We start from the raw sequence: 25,630 nt of genomic DNA on the forward strand, positions 1-25,630 counted from the left end.
AATTGTCGGGCGGTCGGGTAGCCTAGTGGTTAAAGCGTTCGCTCGTCACGCCGAAGACCCGGGTTCGATTCCCGACATGGGTACCATGTGTGAAGCCCATTTCTGGTGTCCCCCGCCGTGATATTGCAGGAATATTGCTAATTGTCAATGATATCATAGTTGTTTATTAATATTAACATCTTTGTACTGTACATTGTTGTGTTGTTGACTTTGATTTCATTTATTTCGCAGGGTCTCCTTTACACAATAGTCAAGAAAATGAAGTATGACGATTCTTATAATTTCGACCAAGAGGTAAGTGAGATTTAATATTCTTTTGAACATTCATTGAAATCATTACAGGTCACAGGTTAACCTGGAGAGTCATGAGTGTTCAGGATGTTCTCCACATACACGTTGAAACTCGAGTCTTGAATTCTACCATGCAGTCACAAGATTCAGGGGTTCCGTGAGATTGCTACTTCGCATGCGTAGACCAGTGCGACCTTGTGGGGTAGACAGGATAACACTAAAATATCTCACTCGGGATATATTTCGTTCTTCAAGTTCATTTTTTTGGAGGATAATTGGTTGACAATAACTCAGTTTTTTTCTGATCCTGAGGTGATCACATTTATAGCAGTTTTACCGTTCGGCAACTGTGGAGTTGTCAGATTTTCCACTTGAATATTGGCTGTACCTCGTAATTGACCCTGTCGGCAGCCATTAATTTAAAACTTGATCTCTTTAAAGTTTGTGTGTTTGTCTAATCTGTGTGTTTGTCATGTGACACAGGGAGAAGATGAGGCCATGTTTCAGGAGTATCGGAAACAGCTCAAGGTCATCTTCAACAACATGGCCCAACTGGTGAGTCTTTCCCATAACAAGCATGTAGGTGTCAAGGGCTGCAATCAATCAGTCTTACTTCGCCAAGTGCAGCAAATCACGTGAGCACCTTGATTAAAAACATGAAAAGATTTGGACACGATTGTTGGTCCTAAGTCGTCGGTACACATGTTTTGCAAATCCTCAAATCAACCGAAATCTGTACGGCAGTTTACGAACCAGATGTTGATTTCGTTGCGCGATATTGATTGGACTATGTGTAGACTCGTTAGTCGAGCAAAAATAGAACTCCCTTGCCTTGGGAAGATGTGTAGTGTGTGAATCCCCATAAATATCAATTTTAGCCTCCCGTGTTGTGTGATTCGGATGTATATTTTGAAGACACTTTCTAATTTTATTTCTTTCATATCTGTTATGTTTTTAGCCTTACATACATTGATCCTGCCCTTATTTAGAGTATTGCATTGTTGCTAAAAAAAAGTGAAACCCAGAAAATTGTTTGATAGAAGCAGCATCAAATTACCACTAGAACTGTGTGTTCTGTTGGTGTCGCCTGTTGCAATATTAACACTGGCTGACACACACCGGGCTACACTGATGTGTACCTGGTGCTGGAAACAACAGACAGTGACACTCGTACAAAGAGGATCAACTTGAAGGTGTACATCAAGCACTTCCTGAAGACTTCCAGACCTTTTGTATCACATAACAATGACACTATTACTTTCTTACACATGAGATGAGGGTGTTATTAAAAGTATCGGAGCCATAAATTAGCGAGTGTCTAATACTCCGCACCTGCAAATCATTACAATTACAATTCCAGACAGCTAAACAGCTTTCTTTACCGAGAAACTCATCTGAAGTGAAGGTTTTCTTTGAGTCTTAATAAAATAGAATGTCAAATACGTCGAATACATTATTAATTTTTTTCACAAATTGTAGCAAGAAAGAGCAATATTTAGTTTAAAAATTATTATCAGCCCAATACACATTTACATTTGTATTACACTGCTCTATTGACATTTTACTGTAGTTCACTGTCTTTTTTTAACCCCCTGTTGGAACAATTGGGAGATATTGCGATCAGCATGTCTGTCTGTCTGTTTTCCGTTTCTAGAGCAGAACTCCAAAACCATTGAATATTTCTTGTTGACATTTGCTATACAGATCAGTCTTTGGTGAACTGGTGCCTTTTGATGATATCAGATGTATATTTGAAAAAGAAATAATTGTTTTCATGACGACAAATTGGCGTTTACTGAAAATGAGGGTAGTGGTCCTTTCAGGAACAGAAACCTAAACCGTTGAATATTTCTTGATGAAACTTGCTATGCAGTCCGGTCTAGTAGTGAACTGGTGCCTTTTGATGATTTGGGATGTTGAAAAATACTGAATAGCATTATTGTTTACTTCACTGATAGTTGTGTTGTTTGTGTTAGTGATTGTCTGTGAAGTTATTACTGCATTGTCTGATTGCCGAACACTGTTCTGTAACTCGTCAGATTAGCCTCTTCAGTGTATTGAAGTGTGTCACCATTTTAATTGTTTGATTATAAGCAACATCAAATTACCTCTAGAACCGTGTGTTCTGTTGGTGTCGCCTGTTGCAATATTAACACTGGCTGACACACACCGGACTACACTGATGTGTACCTGGTGCTGGAAACAACAGACAGTGACAGTCGTACAAAGAGGATCAACTTGAAGGTGTACATCAAGCACTTCCTGAAGACTCCCAATTTCATTTTACAGAAAGATGAAAAAATGTAAATAACTAACGGGATCAGGTCAGGCTCGCTGACTTGGTTGATGAATGTCATCATATCCCAATATTGTAGATCGATGCTCATGATATCAAACACTGGATTGTCTGGTCCAGACTCAACTATCTACAGACCGCCGTCATATAGCTGGAATATTGCTGACTGCGGCATTAAACAACAAACAAATAAATAAAAAAATAGTGTTTTGCTCAGTTTCACTTTGATAGTTTGTTCTACTTCGGTTGCCATGGGACGATGTGTGGAATACACAACTGTTATCTCCCTGCAGGACTCGGAGCTGGTGATTGTGACGGTGCACAACATCGTGACGCGGACGCTGCCGCAGTGGGAGGCCATGGAGTTGAAGGACGTTGAGATGGCCATCAACTTGCTCTACATGCTCGGGGAGGCTGTGCCGGTCAGTGGAGGATTCCTGGCCCTGAATCAATTACCTGGATTACACAGTAGAAGGATCGATTATCAATTAATGATTGATAGTGAAAATGAAGATAGAAAGATCATAAATTTCAGGCATTATTATCCTTGGAATGGGTGCTGTCCATCCGTCTTGATTGTCTCCGATCCATGAGAGATACCTTAACCAAGCTTGCACATAGATAATAGATAGGTCTAGTGGTGAACTGGTGACTTTTGATAATTTGGAATTTTTTAAAAGATTATTTATCAATTTTCCATGGCAAAGACTTTGACTTAGACTGAAAATGGTGGTATTGCTCCACACAAACGGAGATGTCATAATGGTGAGGGATATGAGTATTTCATGCTTGTTTCTCATTGTATCATGCAAATAATGCAATGAATGATCCACTGCATGTTAACTCTCGCATGTCATCTTGTCTCCAGGCTTCTCAAGGACAACACTTCAGTGGCAACCTCGCCAAAGCTTCTGCCCTGCAGGAAATGATGAGACTGGTAAGTTGGCTTTATTGATCTCTAAATAATTAATATTACCAATGTGATGTTAAATTTTAACTCAATCACTCACTCCTTTTTGATCGCTGGGTCTTCTGACATGCACCTGTTTGGTAAAGACTAACCTCTTGAGAGGCTACCATTTGCAGTGTTAAACAATAAACACACACATGCACTAGAGCTGAGTATCGCCTGGTGCCTTGTGATACAATACGTATTACAATACACCAACAAATAGTAAGCAAGGATGAAATCACTGAAATTTAAATCTAAAACCTCTGGATTCATTCATGTACTAATTATTATCTCAAAAAAAATAAATTGTTAACCAAATAAAACAAGAACAAAACAGTTTTATATGGAGGGATGGTTATTAAATGTAATAGTTAAAAGCAAGCCTGTCCTCTATCACCACATACTCGTGTTCCGCTGTCCTATCAAGTTGCGCCATGCTACTTCTGCCATTACGGGAGGAAACTCTGTTTCTGTTCCATTTATAGCGTATCACGATCTCACAAACTGACGATTCAAGTATCGTCTGTACCTTAGTATCAATTATATCATAGGTATCGTTGAATCGTTAAATCCCTAACATGCACACCCTAGCATGACTTAAAGAGTCTTCTTGTTTGGATTGTGCCAAGCAGCATCAAATTACTGATATGGCCTTTTGCTGTGTTGGTGTCGCCTGTTGCTATAGAAATGTCAGATAAAGATGGTGTGTTACATAGTTGGGCACATCAATGAATACTTGTCAACATCTATCTTCCTTATATTAGTTATAAACTACTCTAAAGAAGTTAACAACACCCAGTTCTTTAATATCAGACCGCCTCTATAGTCTTGTGGTAGACATCCACCCAGAGAGTGGAAGGTCTGGGGTTCAATCCCTGGTCGCGTCATACCAAAAGAAGTTAAAAGTTGGTACATGTCGTTACCATGCCTGTTGCTGGGCATTAAGGGGATAAAACAAGGACTGGTTGGCTCGGAGTCAGTATACTGTGTCTGTGTGGGGTATTCATGTTAAACTGCGGCATGGTATCTCAGTGGGCTTAGCACTATAAAATCAGCATCAGTCAAATTTGTGTTTCTCAAGTAGCCTACTGTCCTTTGTGTCTCCAGTAGCCTACTGTCCTTTGTGTCTCATGTAGCCTACTGTCATTTGTGTCTCCAGTAGCCTACTGTCATTTGTGTCTCATGTAGCCTACTGTCATTTGTGTCTCCAGTAGCCTACTGTCATTTGTGTCTCCAGTAGCCTACTGTCATTTGTGTCTCATGTAGCCTACTGTCCTTTGTGTCTCCTGTAGCCTACTGTCATTTGTGTCTCCAGTAGCCTACTGTCATTTGTGTCTCCAGTAGCCTACTGTCATTTGTGTCTCCTGTAGCCTACTGTCATTTGTGTCCCCAGTTGATCACCAGCCGTGTGAGCTGCAGTGGACATGTCATGGTACAACTCCAGTTCTTTGAGACCATCGTCCGATACGACAAGTTCTTCAGCTGTGAACCAGATCAGATCCCAGAGGTTCTGGTGAGTTGAGCAATCTACTGCCGAAATCCATTCTACCATTGAACTTTTCACAAGTCGACTTGTGCTACATTATCCTAAGTTACTAAGTGTTGGAGTAACAGCTGTCTTAGCACTACGATTGCTTGGTTGCCCTGATCTAGATTCACTAGGTGTTTCTCTCCTGCAATGTATGTGCATAATTTTGACACAATTGACATGTGTTACAAGTCGAGGGCATCCTTATCATGATTCAAATGTTAATAGTTAGGAATTTTCCTTGGATTTCCTTACGTCAAGGGTCACTTTTGTGATATTTGCCATAATAATATGTGCATAAATCATATAGTCCCCCATGCCCCATGCAAACTTTCTGTGTTTCTTTATGAAAAAACCATTCAAATTTCTAAATTAAAAGGGGCCCTAGATTCAAACACTATCTTCCTTTCTTTTATTTGTTTGTTTATTTGTTGTGTAACGCCGCACTCAGCAATGTACCAGCTATATGACGGCAGTCTGTAAATAATTGAGTCTGGACCAGACAATCCAGTGATTGACATCATGAGCATCGATCCACGCAATTGGGATACGATGAGCTGTATCAACCAAGTCAGCGAGCCTGACTACCCGATCCCGTAAATCGTCTCTTACGACAAGCATAGTCACCTTTTACGGCAAGCACGGGTTCCTGAAGACATATTCTACCCCGGATCTTCACGGGTCTCAAACACTATCTGGGACCCAAAGGACCCCTTTTTTTCTAACACGTCCCTAGATGTCTCATACATGTGGTGGTTGATTTCAGATGGCGTTTTTAGATGAGCGGGGGTTCCGCAACCAGTCGGCGAAAGTCCGCAGTCGCACCTCCTACTTGTTTTCAAGATACATCAAGGGATTGAAGTAAGTTGGACATCCATCTATGTGATGACAGACATTTTTGTAGATACTTTTTTGTATGGAGTTTACTCTACTTATTCCAAGAAATATCATTCAGAATTTTCAAGAGGATTGATGATACATCAACACATCAGTGAATCATATTGACATGATCTCTGAATAATATTGACATGACTGAATCATATTGACACATCAGTAAATCATATTGACATCATCACTGAATTATATTGACATGACTGAATCGTATTAACACATCAGTAAATCATATCGACATGATCTTTGAATAATATTGAAATGACTGAATCATATCGACACATCAGTGAATCATATTGACATGATCTTTGAATAATATTGACATGACTGTATCATATCGACACATCAGTGAATCATATCGACATGATCTCTGTATAGTATTGACATGACTGAATCATATCGACACATCAGTTGTGTCCTCCGAGATGTTGACTGTTGTGCCTTGTTGTGTCCTCCGAGATGTTGACTGTTGTGCCTTGTTGTGTCCTCCGAGATGTTGACTGTTGTGCCTTGTTGTGTCCTCCAGAGATGTTGACTGTTGTGCCTTGTTGTGTCCTCCAGAGATGTTGACTGTTGTGCCTTGTTGTGTCCTCCATAGATGTTGACTGTTGTGCCTTTTTGTGTCCTCCAGAGATGTTGACTGTTGTGCCTTGTTGTGTCCTCCATAGATGTTGACTGTTGTGCCTTGTTGTGTCCTCCAGAGATGTTGACTGTTGTGCTTTGTTGTGTCCATAGAGATGTTGACTGTTGTGCCTTGTTGTGTCCTCCAGAGATGTTGACTGTTGTGCCTTCTTGTGTCCTCCGAGATGTTGACTGTTGTGCCTAGTTGTGTCCTCCGAGATGTTGACTGTTGTGCCTTGTTGTGCCTTCCAAGATGTTGACTGTTGTGCCTTGTTGTGTCCTCCAGAGATGTTGACTGTTGTGCCTTGTGTCCTCCAGGAGCCACATGCAGCCGTACCTGGAGGACGTCCTCAAGAGGCTCCAGGACCTCCTTGTCCTCAACACCCCAGACAACGGCTACCTGCACCTCCTGTCAGATGATGACCAGCTGTTCATGTATGAGTCGGCGGGGATCCTCGTCGTCTCCAGCACCCTGCCACCAGAGGTCAGTGTAACATGCTTTGCATGTCACATGACCAGTGGGAACTAGTTTTTGTAATTGTTTTTGTGTGTGATCATGGTTTCAGATAAATGCATTAACTAGGCCACTGTCAAGAGGGGTTTCCAAATGTTGGCATTTATATTTATATGGTTAATGAATGTGTGATGATAAATTGAGGAAATGAAAATATATCTCAAAGTCAGGAAAGTCCCTGTGTACAGTCAGAAGCCCTTTCTTTTATGCCTCACTGATAATTATGCAATACCGCCTGATATTTATGCAATGCCACCAGATATTTATGCAATGCCACCAGATATTTATGCAATGACACCAGATATTTATGCAATACCTCCAGATATTTATGCAATACCACCAGATATTTATGCAATGATGCCAGTTATTTATGCAGTTCTGCAAGATATTTATGCAATACCACCAGATATTTATGCAATACCGCCAGATATTTATGCAATACCACCAGATATTTATGCAATACCGCCAGATATTTATGTACATGCCTCATGGTTATGTTGGGCTTAAGGAATTGCACAAGAGATGAATGAAACATGTTTCTTGTTTTTTTTTAAGAAAAAGCAAGTGCTGATGAAAAATCTCCTGGCACCGATTGCGAACAAATTTGAGGAGTTACTGACAAAGCTGTACACTGAGACGGATGAACCCCGGCGACTGTTGTACGCCAGGTGTATCTCCAGCGCCATGTCATTGGCAAGGTGAGATTGAAAAACACCTCCAGGCTACCTAGTGATAGAGCATGTAATATTTGGTAGTGCATGGATTTTTGTGACAGACAGAATGTTTTTAGTCATACAATTTCTTTCCATGAAAAGAATGAGCCTAAATAAATAGATTTGACCAACCGCACTTCCTAGTTGAAACCCTATCACAATTTGCTGTGCAGAGTTGTGTCCCTTGATTCTCTCTGATTATGGTTCAATGTGTGTAAGCACCATACCTGTGCTTATGGGTTGCCATGGAAACATCTATGAAGGATGTCATTGCAGACTTTTCTCCCACATTAAGCTGACAAAATTCTTTATCTGAAATACTGTTCAAAGCAGGTTTTTACACGTTTATTCAACCGACTCTTTCTCTTCCAGTCGTGCCAGCAAGGGTTTCTCCAGCCAACAGACGATGAAGCAGAGCGGGTGCGTCGCTGCATTCACAGAGCTGCTGAAGCTGTTCCTGAGTGCGCTGAACACGCCGGTGCACCGACAGCTGATCCACATGGGGGTGCGGCAGTACCTGCACCGCATGGTGGTGTGCCTGGAGGACGAGATCCTCCCCTTCATCCCCGTCACCCTGGAGCACCTGCTGAAGCAGCCCGAGGCCAAGGAGATGTACGACTTCATTCCACTCATGAACCAGCTCATCATGAAGTTCAAGGTGGGTCTTCAACAGTAGGGGACAAACAGTGAAACATTATCGTGAGGATCCCACGTTAGAATATGTCCCCTATGTTAGTTGTAAAAGCAGCATAAGAAATTTGCACTAGTCCGATAGTCCTTGTCAAACTGGCCAATAGTTCAGGGTGTCGTTGTACAAAACAACCGTAGCGCTACGACTGTCGTAAGTCTATGTTAAGGTATGGGAGTTACGATCACTTTAGCGCTAAGATCGCTTTGTACAACGGCACCCAGGTATCATAAGGACAAGTAGAAATTTGCCATTATTAAGGGTTTCACTCTGTTATCATCATAAGGACTAGTGGACTAAAACTGTTAGCTTCAATCGCTGAAAATGCGAGCAAATGGATTGAGTGGAGTGACTTGGTAATTTGGTTGAGATCATGTCATCATACCCCGACGGCGTGGAATGTTCTTGTGACCCCAACAGGCCTATTATGGATGTGGGATTGGTGTTCCCATGTTCCCATGTTCCTGTGTTCTTGTGTTCCTGCTGTAGTCAATTGTCTACATTGTTTGGAAACATTTGGGCAAGTGTCCACCTCTTGCTTGAATCGGATCTCCCTGTGGGTATTATGGTTTGGAATAGGTCCACAACAGCCTATGCTGGTCATAAGTAGTGATTTAATGTATCGGGGGGGGCAGATACGGTGGCATGTTGACTGCGTGTTATCCTTCCCGATGGCATGGATCAATGTCTGATCTAATCAATTGGTCCAGGCTTGGTTGTTTACAGGCCGCCATCGTGTAGCTGGAGTATTGCTGAGAGATGCGTTAAACTACAAATAAAATATAAAAATATTTATTACAGCTTTATAATGCAGTTACTGATGTTGTTCCAGTCCGCCATTGGGCCGTTCCTGAGCGAGGTGTTCATGCCGTTGGTGACGACGATCTTCCAGGTCCTGTCGTCGCCGGCTGACGAGCGAGACCAGGAGGTGAGGGAGGAGAGGAAGCTGCTGCAGCGAGGCTACTTCCAGTTCCTGTCCACCATCGTTACCCATGATGCACTGGAAGTCCTCAAAGCTCAAGGTATGATCACAGCAGTCCACACGGACCGCTACCACTTAACAAAGATCTGAAGACATCCCATTAGGGGTCATGCAGAACGACCTTTCATCCCACAAATCAGTGCGTCGCTTACCATATTATGAAAGTGACAGTCGGAATGTGATTTCTAATCATGCAATCTCGAAAACTTTAACATGGGGTATTCTGAACGATAGTTACGGGTTTAACGAATGAATCCTTACAATCTAGACCATCTATTAGCCAGTCCAGAATGTTTTTTGTTCAGGTTTCAAATTTGTAATCGAGAATTTGTCAAAATATGTTTCGAAGCGTTGTCGCCAATTTGAAATTTGTGCCGTAAAGCACGAGAAAGCTGCCTTCTGATTGGTCATTCCGTTGGTCTGTCAAAGTTTGGGCAAGGTCGGTTCTGATGTCACCAGCAAGGGGATGTCCTCAGATCTTTATTTAGCGGCAGCGAGAACTAAGATCTGATTTTAATGAGATTGTCATGCCCCCATCTCCTATACTACTGTCACATTCCAAGGATTGACTTACAGAGCCTGTACTGTCATGCCCCCATGCATGACGTTGCCCATATTAAATATGTTCATAGCGATACAATGACTTCAGTCAATTAACAACGTGGCATTGTTGTTGCAGACATGCAGAACCTGAACCAGGTGTTGATGTCCGTCGTCCAGGGTGCCGTGGAGATGCCGGATCCCCAGGTGAGTGACCGGGGTTCACAGTTAGACAATCTTGGCCAGCTGTAGTTGTGTGACAGTGGTCTGTTGACATTTGTTTGAAGGATATGTGGGGCATGGGTGGTCAGGCACAAGGGCTGGAGTTCACTGTGCAGCATTACTTCCCTTGGGTATGCCAGGATCCAGTTTGAAAACCAGATTTCACACTGATTATGATCCTTGGTTTACAGCACCTTTCTGTCATGTCGCCCTACACCGTGATACCACTAAAACACTGCTGTAACTGTTCTTTCCTACCTCCCTCCCTCCCTCCCTCCCTTCTCTCTCCTTCCTTCTCCTTCCCCTTCTCTCTGTCGCTTGAAGTATATGTTTCTCTAGTGGTGATGAGTATGGAAAGGATTAATTTATTTCAAAACTTTTTTTCTGATGGATCTTGCAGTATGTTGACAGTTGTGACCATGTTAACATATTGATTGAAAGCAGCATCAAATTACCACTAGAACCGTGTGTTCTGTTGGTGTCGCCTGTTGCAATATTAACACTATCTGACACACACCGGACTACACTGATGTGTACCTGGTGATTGAAACAACAGACAGTGACACTCGTACAAATAGGATCAACTTGAAGGTGTACATCAAGCACTTCCTGAAGACTTCCAGACCTTTTGTATCACATAACAGTGACACTATGACTTTCTTACACATGAGATGAGGGTGTTATTAAAAGTATCGGAGCCATAAATTAGCGAGTGTCTAATACTCCGCACCTGCAAATCTAAAAGCACAGAAAGTTATGTGCAGAACATAATAAATACATATTATGCATTATTACAATTCCAGACAGCTAAACAGCTTTCTTTACCGAGAAACTCATCTGAAGTGAAGGTTTTCTTTGAGTCTTAATAAAATAGAATGTCAAATACGTCGAATACATTATTAATTTTTTTCACAAATTGTAGCAAGAAAGAGCAATATTTAGTTTAAAAATTATTATCAGCCCAATACACATTTACATTTGTATTACACTGCTCTATTGACATTTTACTGTAGTTCACTGTCTTTTTTTAACCCCCTGTTGGAACAATTGGGAGATATTGCGATCAGCATGTCTGTCTGTCTGTTTTCCGTTTCTAGAGCAGAACTCCAAAACCATTGAATATTTCTTGTTGACATTTGCTATACAGATCAGTCTTTGGTGAACTGGTGCCTTTTGATGATTTCAGAGGTATATTTGAAAAAGAAATAATTGTTTTCATGATGACAAGTAGGCGTTTGCTGAAAATGAGGTTAGTGCTCCTCTCAGGAGCAGAAACCTAAACCGTTGAATATTTCTTGATGAAACTTGGTATGCAGTCCAGTCTAGTAGTGAACTGGTGCCTTTTGATGATTTGGGATGTTGAAAAATACTGAATAGCATTATTGTTTACTTCACTGATAGTTGTGTTGTTTGTGTTAGTGATTGTCTGTCTGATTGCCGAACACTGTTCTGTAACTAGTAAGATTAGCCTCTTCAGTGTATTGAAGTGTGTCACCATTTTAATTGTTTGATTATAAGCAACATCAAATTACCACTAGAACCGTGTGTTCTGTTGGTGTCGCCTGTTGCAATATTAACACTGGCTGACACTCACTGGACTACACTGATGTGTACCTGGTGATTGAAACAACAGACAGTGACAGTCGTACAAAGAGGATCTACTTGAAGTTGTACATCAAGCACTTCCTGAAGACTTCCAGACCTATAGTATCACATGGCAGTTGTACAAAGGAGATCAACTTGAAGGTTTTCATCAAGTGTTTCCTGAAGACTTCCAGACCTATAGTATCACATGACAGTGATGCTTTCATACAGAAGGGGTCAGGGTGTTACTACAGAGTGTTGGAGCCGTACGCTAGCAAGTGTCTAATACTAAACACATGCAAATATGTTTGGACGAGATATGGTTCGTGAAGTTTATTGATGTGATTTACAAACACCATGCACGGATTGATAGAAAGCAACATCAAATTACCACTAGAACCATGTGTTCTGTTGGTGTCGCCTGTTGCAATATTAACACTGGCTGACACTCACCGGACTACACTGATGTGTACCTGGTGATTGAAACAACAGACAGTGACAGTCGTACAAAGAGGATCTACTTGAAGTTGTACATCAAGCACTTCCTGAAGACTTCCAGACCTATAGTATCACATGGCAGTTGTACAAAGGAGATCAACTTGAAGGTTTTCATCAAGTGTTTCCTGAAGACATCCTGACCTTTAGTATCACAACACAGTGACAGTCGTACAAAGATAATCAATTTGAGGGGTTTTATCAAGTGTTTCCTGAAGACTTCCAGACCTATAGTATCACATGACAGTGATGCTTTCATACAGAAGGGGTCAGGGTGTTACTACAGAGTGTTGGAGCTGTACGCTAGCAAGTGTCTAATACTAAACACATGCAAATATGTTTGGACGAGATATGGTTCGTGAAGTTTATTGATGTGATTTACAAACACCATGCACGGATTGATAGAAAGCAACATCAAATTACCACTAGAATCGTGTGTTCTGTTGGTGTCGCCTGTTGCAATATTAACACTGGCTGACACTCACCGGACTACACTGATGTGTACCTGGTGATTGAAACAACAGACAGTGACAGTCGTACAAATAGGTTTAATTTGAAGGTTTTCATCAAGCACTTCCTGAAGACTTCCAGACTTATAGTATCACATGACAGTGACAGTTGTACAAAGAGGATCAACTGAAGGTTTTCACATGACAGTGCTTAGTAACAATGATAAACATCAACATCTCATCATGTTTTATTGCTGAGTGAGAGTGAGTGAATGAGTGAGTGAGTGAGTGAGTGAGTGAGTGAGTGAGTGAGTTGGATTCAACTCACTGGAACAATATTTCAGCTAATTTCAGTTCAGTAACAATTATATTGCATATGACAGGAATCTGAAACCTTAGTTACCAATGGTTACCTTGTTACCATGGTTACCAATGGTTTACATGTTTCCTTTGTCGACTACAATAATAACATTCGTAAACAAGGTTCAGTTTGACAAAGCTGTATATGTTAATATAGACAGTCATAGTGCTATGATCACTTTGTGAAACAAATGGCTACCAAGGATGAAATCAAACTTTAGTTTTAACATACAGTAAACTAAGGTTATAACGAACTCAAAGGGACGACTGAATTTAGTTCAGTATAACAGTAGTTCGTTACAAGCATATAAACAGCAAATGGCCGAGACCAAAAATATGTTTGTTATATCCATCAGTCCGTTATAAGTGTGTTGATTATAAAGGTAGTTTACTGTAATTATATAATTGTGCAATGGGGTTGAGCAATAGTGACAAGAGTGAAACTATGAGGGCTGTAATGCTTTGAATGTTGACATTACTGACATTACTGACATTACTGACATTACTGACAATACCGACATTACCGACATTACCAACATTACCAACATCACTGACAATACCGACATTACTGACATTACTGACATTACCGACAATACCGACATTACTGACATTACCGACATTAACCACCATTATTGACATTACTGACATTACTGACATTACCGACATTACTAACATTACCAACATTATGGACATTACTGACAACACCGACATTACTGACATTACCAACATAACTGACATTACTGACATTACCGACATTACTGACATTACCGACATTACTGACATTACCAACATTATTGACATTACTGACAATACCGACATTACTGACATTACCAACATAACTGACATTACTGACGTTACTGACATTACCGACATTACTGACATTACCGATATTACCGACATTACTGACATTACCGACAATACCGACATTACTGACATTACCGACATTACCAACATTATTGACATTACCGACATTACTGACATTACCAACATTATTGACATTACTGACAACACCAACATTACTGACATTACCAACATAACTGACATTACTGACATTACCGACATTACTGACATTACCAACATTATTGACATTACTGACAATACCGACATTACTGACATTACTAACATAACTGACATTACTGACGTTACTGACATTACCGACATTACTGACATTACTGACATTACCGACATTACCAACATAACTGACATTACCGACATTACTGACATTACTGACATTACTGACATTACCAACATAACTGACATTACCGACATTACTAACATTACCAACATTATTGACATTACTGACAATACCGACATTACTGACATTACCAACATAACTGACGTTACTGACATTACCGACATTACTGACATTACCGACATTACTGACATTACCGACATTACCAACATAACTGACATTACCGACATTACTGACATTACTGACATTACTGACATTACCAACATAACTGACATTACCGACATTACTAACATTACCAACATTATTGACATTACTGACAATACCGACATTACTGACATTACCACCATAACTGACATTACTGACGTTACTGACATTACCGACATTACTGACATTACCGACATTACTGACATTACCGACATTACCAACATAACTGACATTACCGACATTACTGACATTACCAATATTACTGACATTACCAACATAACTGACATTACCAACATTACTAACATTACCAACATTACCAACATTATTGACATTACTGACAATACCGACATTACCAACATTACCAACATTACTGACATTACTGACATTACCGACATTACCAACATAACTGACATTACCGACATTACTGACATTACTGACATTACTGACATTACCAACATAACTGACATTACCGACATTACTGACATTACTGACATTGTCGACACTAATGTAATGGAGATACTCCGTGTAATGATGTTACAGTGTTACATGGATGTTGATCATCATTCATATTTGTCCTCTGTTCAATTTCAGAGCCAGAAGTTGTGCTTCAACATCTTGAAGAAACTCATCGATGCCTGGGGTGAGTGGTCATACTTCAGTTTCATTTGTTGTTTTACACTGCATTAAGCAATATTGTATGTACAGTGATGGCTTGTAATAAGTCCAGCCAACCAGCGATTGATATTAGAGCAACGATCAGTGCAGGCATTATGATCACACCATCAACCAAGTCCCTGATGCTATAAGTTGACAAGCATATGGTGCTGGGCACCAGTTCTTACTCACCGCGAAAATCTTCAAACACTTATGTGTTTATCTCTGAAACAAGACAGTGCCTCAAGCACTGGCTATTCTCAGAGCCTGAAAGTTTGGCCCCAAGCCTGCAGGAAAAGTTGGTAAAAACTTCCGAATATGAATTAAATAAATTGCTATTTAGGGTATCATTAATTTGCAGTGTTCTGTAAGTGACTTGGTTGCCATTATTGCATTGAATTCATTATTAGAATGTCTGAATGTAAGAACACAACCTTGCAAAAAGTCCCAATTTTGAAGAATATATGTTTTTTCACAATGTGACAATCATGGGGACCCGTGAAGATCCGGGGTAGAATAGGTCTTCAGCAACCCATGCTTGCCGTAAAAGGCGACTATGCTTGTCGTAAGAGGCGACTAATGGGATCGGGTGGTCAGGATCGCAGACGTAGTGGATGCATGTCATCGATCCCAATTGCATGGATTGATGCTCATGATATTAATCACTGGATTGTCTGGTCCAGACTCAATTATTTACAGGCCGCCTTCATATAGCTGGAATATTGCTGAGTGCGGCATAAAACAACAAACAAAAAAATCAAGTTATCACAATACAACCAACCAATCATAGGCACTTAATTAATGATCCTAGGACCCATGAAGATCCGGGAATTGGTTTTAAGCAACTCATGCCTGTCGTAAGAGGAGGCTGTGGTTGCTGCATGTCATCGTTCCCAGTTGCAAAGATTGATGCTCATGATGTCGATCACTGGATTATTTACAGACTGTTGTCATATAACTGGAATATTGCTTTGTGCGTCATTATTAAAGAACGAACAATATTATCCTGGATACAATCCTGATTATGACTGTTCCCTGCGAGGGGTGTAGCTGTTGGTGCCATGGTTTTCTCATCCAGCCAATTCCTTGCCTCCTTAACATGCAGCCATTATCATAAATATGTGCTTCTGTTCCAGGTGGAAACAATGGCATTGTGGGATTCCTTGACTTCCTGTATAAGAGTATTATCCCAGCATGTTTCCTGGCGCCTCTTAAACCAACCTTTGACCTCACAGATGGTCAAACCGCACTGGTGAGTTTCCAGTACCCCATTTAATATATACCTTATGTCAGTGGTATCTGTATTTTAAAACTGACTAGAAATACTTGATAACTTTCAAGCCTTAGTTAATGCAGAAAGTTGTATATGTGTTCAAGATATTAGTATATGTGTTCATTTAAAGTTAAACCAGAGCATTGAAACCACTGATTGAATAGTGAAAAGATCACACATGATGTAGTTTGATAAAGGTATGTGTGTCTGATTTAGTTTGATAAAGGTATGTGTGTCTGACCGGCTGTACCAGAGGCCCGGCCTTCTGAGGTGCTGCAATTCATTGTGCAGAGTTGCGTCCCTTAGGCATGGTAGACAGTATGATGGTAGATTCGAAACTCAGTTTGTTTTAATATATTACTGGGTTTGTCAGCACCAAATTATATATCAGTTATAGCTTAGAGAGGGAGGAAAGCCCCAAGTGATGCAGGGTTTGGTGCTGACAAACTATGCTTGTCGTAAGAGGCAACTAATGGGATCGGGTAGTCAGGCTCGCTGACTTGGTTGATGCATGTCATCGCATCTCAATTGCGTGGATCGATGCTCATGATATCAATCACTGGATTGTCTTTTCCAGACTCGATTATTTACAGACCGCCGTCATGTAGCTGGAATATTGCTGAGTGCGGCGTTAAACAAAAAACAAACAAACAAATCACTCCCTGTTAGTTATCCTGTTACTATCACTCACTCACTCACTCACTCACTCATGTTGCTGCTGTTTCAGGCTCTGGGGGAATGTGCCATGTGCTTGAAAAGCATCTTTGACAAGAGGGTAGGTTCAGTAATAACCTACGGCCTTCTCACCTGACTGGATTTATTAGCAATTTTTCATTGTAAAACATAATGTTATCTTTTAACACTTTTGAAGATTATATTGTTTATTATTAGAATATTATTTGGTAAAACCGTTTCCAGAGTCCTGTAGTGCTTGCCAAACTGCCAAATAGTTAAGGTATCATGAGGACTAGTAGAAATTTGCCATTTTTAAGTGTTTTGCTATATGTTATCATTGTAAGGACTAGTGGACTAAAAATGTTAGTTTCTATCGCTGCGTTTCTGTATTTATCATTGTCAGGATACAATGGACATCATTTCAAAGTTGACCACAATAGATTTATTTTCAGAATGGGATAAAAAATACTCCATATGTCCCAGTAAAGTTATAACGGACTGTGTCTTTGAATCTGCTTGTCTAAAGATTCTTGAGCCTTTTTGTCATTTCCTGAGGATTGTTGAATTCTTATATGGACCCTTCTTAGCTGAGCTTAGTAGAACAACTTTTCGTAGACTCTGGCTTCGGACTAGTTGTGAACCCTGCCAGGTAATCAAATTGTAATGGCCAGGGCCCCGTTCCACAAAGCGATCTTAGAGCTAAGATGATTGTAACTCCCATACTTTAACATAGGCTTACGACTATCGTAGATAAGATTTGTGGAACTAGGCCTGGGTCCACTGAAGTCGTACTCCCATGAAGTGACAGCCATGTTGTTTTGTTGCACAGGGGGAGGAGTCCCTGAACTACCTGCAGTCGGAGTACTTCCCCACGCTCAGCGTCAGCCCCGAACTCACACAGGTAAAGCAAATAGTCAAGCGGTTAAAACTTTCAGGCTTCACACATGCTTGCAATATGTGATTCCCATTTCTGGTTCCCCCGCTGTTATATTGCTGGATTGTTACTACAAGCGGCATAAAACCCCTCACTCACTCACTCAGTATAGTAGGGGGGCACATCTGGTCCGGTTGTCTGAGCCTCCGTTCGCTGTGCAGAGTTACTCTCCTTAGATGTGCCAGGATCATACGATCCCAGATTTACCCTGATTATGATCCTTGTCAGCACCATATATATATATTGTGGGTTTCACCGAAGTGGTAAACGTTGAACATCACTCTGGTGGTCTGACACGGTGACTTGGTTGCTTATCTTAGTACCTCACTCAAATATTTAAAGATGCCTTGATAGAGCTGAAATATTGCAAACTGCGTCTTAAACCAACTAGAAAACTATCAAATGTTGTATCTCCACCAGGTGAGAGAAGATCATTCCTCTATGTGACACAGTATATACTGTTCTATCAGATTTCAGTATTAAGAAGCAGGCATAAGAAGAGTCTCTGCTAGTTTTGGGAGGCCGGACATTGATATTAAAAAAATATATATATTTTCTGATATTTTGTTTGTTGCAGGAATTTTGTCAAGCCCTGAGAGCCGACCAGAAAACCTTTAGAAACTATTTAAAAGTAAGCAATAAAACACATTACTCAAGTTAGGAGATAAATATGTTAATTTCAAAATGCAATTTAACTACGGGTATCCCAGAGCGAAATTGATGCCAGCACCAATGCTTATCACACAGTCTGATTATGATAGAATAAAATGGTTACAAGACTAACGGGATCTGGTGGTCAGACTCGCTGACTTGGGTGATGCATGTCATCGCATCCCAATTGTATGGATCGATGCTCATGATGTCAATCACTGGATTGTTTGGGCCAGATGCAATTATTTATATATAATGATAATCATATACCGGGGTAGCTGGAATATTGTTGAGCACGGTGAAAGCAACAAACAAAGAAAACATTCTGGTCACAATAACTACTTCACACCAAATGCAGTGACAAATCTGCGATCAGCAGTTCACAAGTTTAATTTGTTTGTTTCAGACTTTCTTCCTCAAGGCAAAGTCCTGACAGTTGCACAGAGTTGACGTAGATAGGACATCCTAGCAGACAAACTTTGTAATTGTATACAAGCTTTAAACTCTTGATGGAGACACTACAAGCTCCATACACCTTGCTCAGTGTACAGAAAACAGCAGGTCTTCTGACCAGCGACTGACAGAGAGGAGCTGAGAGATCGAATAAAACCAAATCCCGCTTGTGTGGTGCGTTGACGGCCATGTTGTTCCTTGATGAAGGCAGAGATACCAACCATTACAATTTGGGCATAATAGCTATGATTTTGAGCCCAAAATTACGCTAAAATGCGTGTCCTCTTGACTTATTACGATTCTTGTGCTGCTTTTTTTCACAAATTATTTACATGCATAAAACATGAAGTAGAGCAAATTGTTGATTCACCGGTGACATGAGGCATTCTACAGTGAGACTATGCTAACCAATAAGAACCATGCTTTCAAGTCACATAGTGTTTAATAATCCATTACACAGTGATACAAGGTTTCTGATTGGTTGTTACATTGAAACAGTCTTTGCGGGTACAAGGCAGGGACCTAATTGCATGTACACTATTACTTTGGAAATTGAAATGCCACATTGTCTTTCTGAAAAGCAGTTTATTAGTGTTACGTGATGAATGTAATGAATGTGTGAAGCTATGAAGAGTCAAAGCGAAAACCCGCATCGGAGATTCTCAAAGATGACAATCGTCAACCATTCTACATTGTTAACGTTACCCCGCTTCAGATGGGCAGCGGATCTCTGTTGAGGACATTCCTGACACTGTATCTTTCTTTAAGTTGGTCATTATGGTTGATATTGGATGGTCAGTCTGGGATATATTCAAGACAATGCAAATTAAGGCTTTTCAGAGACTAGTACATGCCATCACCAGATTATCAAGGTTCATCGCCAGACTTGTTAAGTATTCAAAAGACTAGTGCATGGCTTCATAAAACTAGTTAACCTAATAAGATGGGAACACTCAGGTATGTAATGTACGATACAGGATGTCCGTCTTTTTACCTGTGATGATTAAAAATTTCTAATCTTCACTTTATTAAATCACTGCTTTATTGAAGGATGGATCATTAGCTTTGTTTTCCAGTCCAGAAAAAAATAAATATTTCTGTCCTCTGGGAATATCCAAGTGACCAAGAAACATCTACCATGGGCCATAGAATTAATATATTCTTTGGAATGTTACAACATGGTCTTGTCCTGTCTGAAGTGGAGGTGCCTAGGTAGCCTCTCTTCAGAGCATTTGTCACGGTTACGGTACTTTCTTGTTTTATGGATAACGTATTCGCTGTAACAAACCTCCCCGGGCGCTTCAAAAATTGACAAAAGGGCTTTAAAAACTTTCACCTGTGAAATTGGCTGTTGGAAACAAATCAGTTGTGAACAAACTAAGTTTAACTTTTATGAAACTCAAATGTGTTTGGTAATAGTTGGAAGGAGATACATCCCCTTCCATACTGCTGTGTTTACTGTGAACACATCTATAAATATGCACACGAGAACATGGACTGATGAATTGTCTGGTCTATTTTGGGGTGGGTGCCTGTGAAGATTACTTAACACTGGGCCAGACCTTGGTCAGGGTGTACTTATCAGAGGGGAGTGGTTCAACATAGAGTTTGAAGGAAATTAACCATCCTTACATTTGTTATTTATGTTTCACCTGTTGACATTTTGACACAGTCTGAAGAACAATATTTTAAATTGAGCTTCGAGTATTAATTGGTTCATCATTTGTGCTTATTTGCTTATGGCTTAATTGTTATTTGTATGTTCTCTAACCACAGATGTGTGATAAGAACGAAACATTAGATGACAACTGTGTGTTCTGCGATACCCATTGAAAGGTTTCACATGTGTGCTGATACTGAACTGGTAGTTACTCCATATACCTCTTCATTAAGCTGTGCAATGAGTGAATAGGTGCTGAATGCTTGGGGAGGTTAGTGATCACTATCGTGCTCATGGCCAGAAGGAAACCGACCTTGTAATGAAAATTACCACGTCAATAAAAGTTTGAACACAGATTGCATGTTAAAACCACAGAAATGAGAGGCGATTGGAGACTGTATGTAAAGTGATACTGCAATTAGACGTGTTAGTTGTGTGTGGACATTGATTGAGTTTAACCTTTGAGCTACACGATATGGGTCACTTACGTTTTCACAAATTTGGGACACGGTATATATGACATTTCCTTTATCTAAATCTACAGAGTTATTAATGTGGTGAATGTTTGGCTTTTGGATTTAGGTGTGAAAATGGCACAAAACCTTTGTTATGTTGTCTAGTGTGTCATATCTCCATTAGATATACTGCTAGGTGACTATGCTTGTCGTAAGAAGGGACTAACGGGATTGTGGTCAGGCTCGCTGACTTGGTTGGCGCATGTCATCGTATCCCAATTGTGTGGATCGATGCTCATGATGTCAATCACTGGATTGTCTGTCCAGACTTGATTATTTACAGACCGCCGTCATATAGCTGGAATATTGCTGAGTGTGGCGTTAAACAACAAACAAACAGTAGATATACCGCTCCCTAAAAGCCATGTGCACTACAGCTTCGTGGAGGTCACATCACTATCTCACTCCTCTAGCACCAACATGGCAAAGGATTTTTCTACAACAACCAATCAAAATGCCTCTTCTAAATGTAAGGTTGCGATAGACCCACATTCAAATGTTCAGGGTGTAAAAGCAAGCTCTTGATGTATTTCATGGAACCAGGATACTTATTCATTGTTTGCTGGAAAATATGACTGCATTGAAATATCCAGACTTGCAAGTTATGGTGGTAAAGAGGACAAGGGTATTTATTAAATGGTCAGTCGCACCACACACTACATCCTGTCAGTGTAAATGCATCAGTCTACTAGGGTCCACTAGGGCAGTTACTTCTCTCAGGGCTTGTTCATATCAGAGTGCCTGCTACTGTGTGAGGGATGACGATGGAAGAATTGCCTGAGTCAGCATTTCGGGACATGTTCCTCCCCAACAAATTAATTTGTCTGATATTTTCCCTCTGGAAAAAGATTATTTAACAACGTCAAGGCATTGAGATTATGACACTCCCTCCTGACACTGTTTGACCGAACTCGGTAATTAATCCCTTGATTTTCACTCATCTCTTCTAAAGGAATAACTCATTTCTCACTTTTGACCATACTATGCATCCAACAAATAATCAACAATCTTTCATGAAGTTTGTATTCTGTCAAAAACGTTATGTTGCAATCCAAAATGTAGTTGCACTGCTTCAAATCTGTTCATAATATGATTTTTGTGACATAAGAAGCGATTAGAAGAGATTGGTAGAGCTATGAAGAAGGTTGTAGGTTGCATTGTAAGTCACATTGAAACTTTACTTCAAATCTATTCATAATATGTATTTTGTCACATAAGAAGAGATGGGTAGAGCTATGAAGGAGGTTGTTAGGTTGCAATTGTAAGTCACATTGAAACATTGCTTCAAATCTATTTCATAATATAAGTGTATATTTTTGCATCGGTCTGCTTTGAAGGAACTGATGGCTCTAGGAAGAGATTGAGACACTCTTTCCTTCATTGGTGTGAATGCTTTGTAAATGAAACTGGAGTATGTTATTTATTTTTGCTATTACGTTCTGTTGATAAGTTTTAAGTTATATGTGGACTGGGCACTATGTTTTAGCATGTCAGGCCTGAGCAAGTATGTACAATAAGTGTGGGTGTGTGTGTGAGTGAGTGAGTGAGTGTTTTTTACCCTGTACATTTGTTTGTATATAGCAATATTGAGATGCTCACCGTCACCTAGATATACATAAATGTTCTTCAAGCTGCCTGCATCTGCTGTTTATGCGTGTGCCAAACTTTCGGCTTTAGCAACTTTATACTAGTCACCTTCATTTAACAGAAACACAGCTTGCTGTTTGATTAAATCTCTGCAGTACTCTCTGTACAAATGTACAGGATCCCTGTGCTCCGAGAGAAAATGGACGATATATTCGTGAACAAGGCTAAGACTAATGTGACTGTAGGTAGGCTAGTGAGGTTCTGAAAATACTTGTACAAATTCTTTGATACCAATGAAATTGGTTAGGATTACTCCTGTCTGTAAAGAAAACTTGTAAAATGTGTATAAACTGTTACACTTTGTTTTTGTGAATGAAGAGAAATCGATTCATATATGATGACAAACAATTATGTAAATACTGACGTTGATTGATATGTTTGTTGAATGACACAGCTACATGTCGGACAGTGTAAACTGATCAGGGGCCAACCGTTCGATATTCGGGAGGGGCCTGAACTATGAGCCTGAATTTATTTGAAGGGAAAAACATCATGCAACTGTAATTATTTTAACAATTTGTTTTTTGGTGATATAAAATTCTTTCTCCTCTCCCCACACCGAATACCAAATGGTCGGTTCCTTACAACGGTAATGCTCGCGATGCTGGTGCTATTGTGAAAACAAGGAACATATATGTCATCTGGTTGTACAATGTTCAGTATACGTCATTCAAATGTTTGATATTTGAAAATTAAAAGGTCAACGAGCCAGAGAATAACCAGTCTCCATTATCTGCTGAAACTGACTCCATTGGGCGAATAGGCAGAATATCAGTGGTTGAACAAGTTTGTAATCTAAACTAATTAAATTTGAAATTTCCAAATTTAAAATGTTCCCACAAGGTTTATGAACCATTCTTGATCCACCTTAGCATGTAATGCCTAACATTTGTAATTGAATATCAATGGAAATTCTGTATTCATGACTCATATATTCCCATTTTGTATATTTTCACAATAATAAAGTCATTTCATTCTAACCATCCCCTATTTTTCTGTTGTTTGTGATCTTGTAACCACCAGTGCAGTACTCTGTACTATCTTTAGATTTACACATGCTCATGGTGTAGTCGGAATCGTACAGTCTACTCTGCTGTTGGCAAAGATGTCTTATAAATATGGAAAGGGTTTTGTCACTTATTTTTACTTGTAGCCGTATACCTCAATGGAACACATGATCCCATTATCAAGAATATGTCAGATTAAGGAAGAGAAATTTTGGATGTCAACTTCTTTATTATGAGGAAACTCAACATTCGGAGTATATGCTTAGTCCTTCATCAGGTGAATGAATGCAATGAGGCGTTAGTTTCCACCTTTTGTTATCTTATTACTTTTGTTGTCCTTACATGTACATATATATGCTCTCTGCCTCTTTACATTCATTCACCGGATGAAGAAGTAAGTATATACTCTGAAACTTGTTTTCCCATAATAAAGATTTTGACATCCATAAATTCTCTTCCTCATGTGTATCACTTATAAATGCCATTCAAAGACCTTATATCTGATTAGATATGCAAGGAAAGTCCATTAATCTAAAACCTATTGTCAATGTTTCAGTTTGTATACACCTTGTTACTCCATCTTGGAAGAAGATGGTGTATACAAACCTTTGGCCTTTTGAGGATGGAACACTTTACAGAAAAGGATTTTCAGACCACCAACGTTTGTTGTCCCTGACATTACTCAGACATGCTGGTTATTATAGTGTCTTTCACCACCGCCTGCTCACCAGACTGCAGACTGACCAAGTCTTTGGTTGGTATGTTTGGATCTTGATCCTTGAGGTTTCTGAAACAATGTGTCTTAAATGTGTGGTCAGTGGTGGATAGTGGTACCACAGGTCAATTAGTTTCGAAAGTTTGTGGCCAAACGGTCAATACACAAAATGCGCTCTGTTGTTGAGAGTTGTAACCCCACCATGATGCGAGGCCAATGAAAGCTCCTTCCAAATGACCAAATGCATAACCTACACTTACCAATTCAGAAAGATGACACCACATCAGGTCCAGGGGAGGGATCTTGGTTTCCAAAACGTCTGTTCGCAACTGTTCAACTGCCAAGTCTTGCCGAACTAGCTGAAGACGAGCGTTGTTGGACGATTAGAAGCAGGAGAATCTCAGTTGGCTGTAGCCAGGTTGTTCAATGTGTCCAGGAGCACCATCTCTAGACTTTGGTGTCGGTGCCATGAGCATGATACGTCACATGACTGCACCGGGTTACAACTGCTGCCGAGACCGATTCATGGAGCACATCATTTATGGCACTGGTGAGCATCCTCTAGAACAGCAGCACTTTCAGGATTGCTAAAGATCTTATACCAGTATGGAACCACCTCCGTTAGGGCAAGTCTTAGAGCTTGGTGGTCTAACAATGCAAGAATAACGTTGGTTCAGCCATGTATGATGCATCGAGCTGTGGTAGAGCCAGAGTGTACCGATTTGTTTATGAACATTTTCCCGCCAACTTCTTACTGGATGTTGACAGATTTGACGATGGCAGTGTAATGATGTGGGTGATGATCTCTTGGTAGAACAACCCTGATGCAAGTGCATTGCAACTTAACGGCCCAGTGCTTTTGTGATTCAGTCCTACAGCCGTTCAATTATGAACCAAGCTAACGTAATGTCTCAACGTGACCGT

At 40.2% G+C, this 25,630-nt stretch overlaps 1 protein-coding gene across 1 annotated transcript in view; it reads left to right on the forward strand.

Moving 5' to 3' along the window:
* Window positions 1-23,969, forward strand: part of LOC124136073 (exportin-T-like) — a 38,099-nt gene extending 14,130 nt beyond the window's left edge. The window contains exons 10-26 of the mRNA XM_046501852.2: window positions 232-294; window positions 775-846; window positions 2,881-3,009; window positions 3,456-3,524; window positions 4,933-5,052; window positions 5,834-5,928; window positions 6,898-7,063; window positions 7,649-7,791; window positions 8,179-8,464; window positions 9,327-9,516; window positions 10,156-10,223; window positions 15,114-15,162; window positions 16,313-16,428; window positions 17,177-17,224; window positions 17,954-18,025; window positions 18,636-18,689; window positions 19,116-23,969. Of these exons, the coding sequence (XP_046357808.2) occupies window positions 232-294; window positions 775-846; window positions 2,881-3,009; window positions 3,456-3,524; window positions 4,933-5,052; window positions 5,834-5,928; window positions 6,898-7,063; window positions 7,649-7,791; window positions 8,179-8,464; window positions 9,327-9,516; window positions 10,156-10,223; window positions 15,114-15,162; window positions 16,313-16,428; window positions 17,177-17,224; window positions 17,954-18,025; window positions 18,636-18,689; window positions 19,116-19,142 (1,767 nt within the window). The 3' untranslated portion in view covers window positions 19,143-23,969. The remainder of the gene's footprint in view (window positions 1-231; window positions 295-774; window positions 847-2,880; window positions 3,010-3,455; window positions 3,525-4,932; window positions 5,053-5,833; window positions 5,929-6,897; window positions 7,064-7,648; window positions 7,792-8,178; window positions 8,465-9,326; window positions 9,517-10,155; window positions 10,224-15,113; window positions 15,163-16,312; window positions 16,429-17,176; window positions 17,225-17,953; window positions 18,026-18,635; window positions 18,690-19,115) is intronic.
* Window positions 23,970-25,630: the final 1,661 nt, after the last annotated feature.

Source organism: Haliotis rufescens, unplaced genomic scaffold (assembly GCF_023055435.1).
Source record: "Haliotis rufescens isolate VD_foot unplaced genomic scaffold, xgHalRufe1.0.p SCAF_44, whole genome shotgun sequence".
Lineage (NCBI taxonomy): Eukaryota > Metazoa > Mollusca > Gastropoda > Lepetellida > Haliotidae > Haliotis > Haliotis rufescens.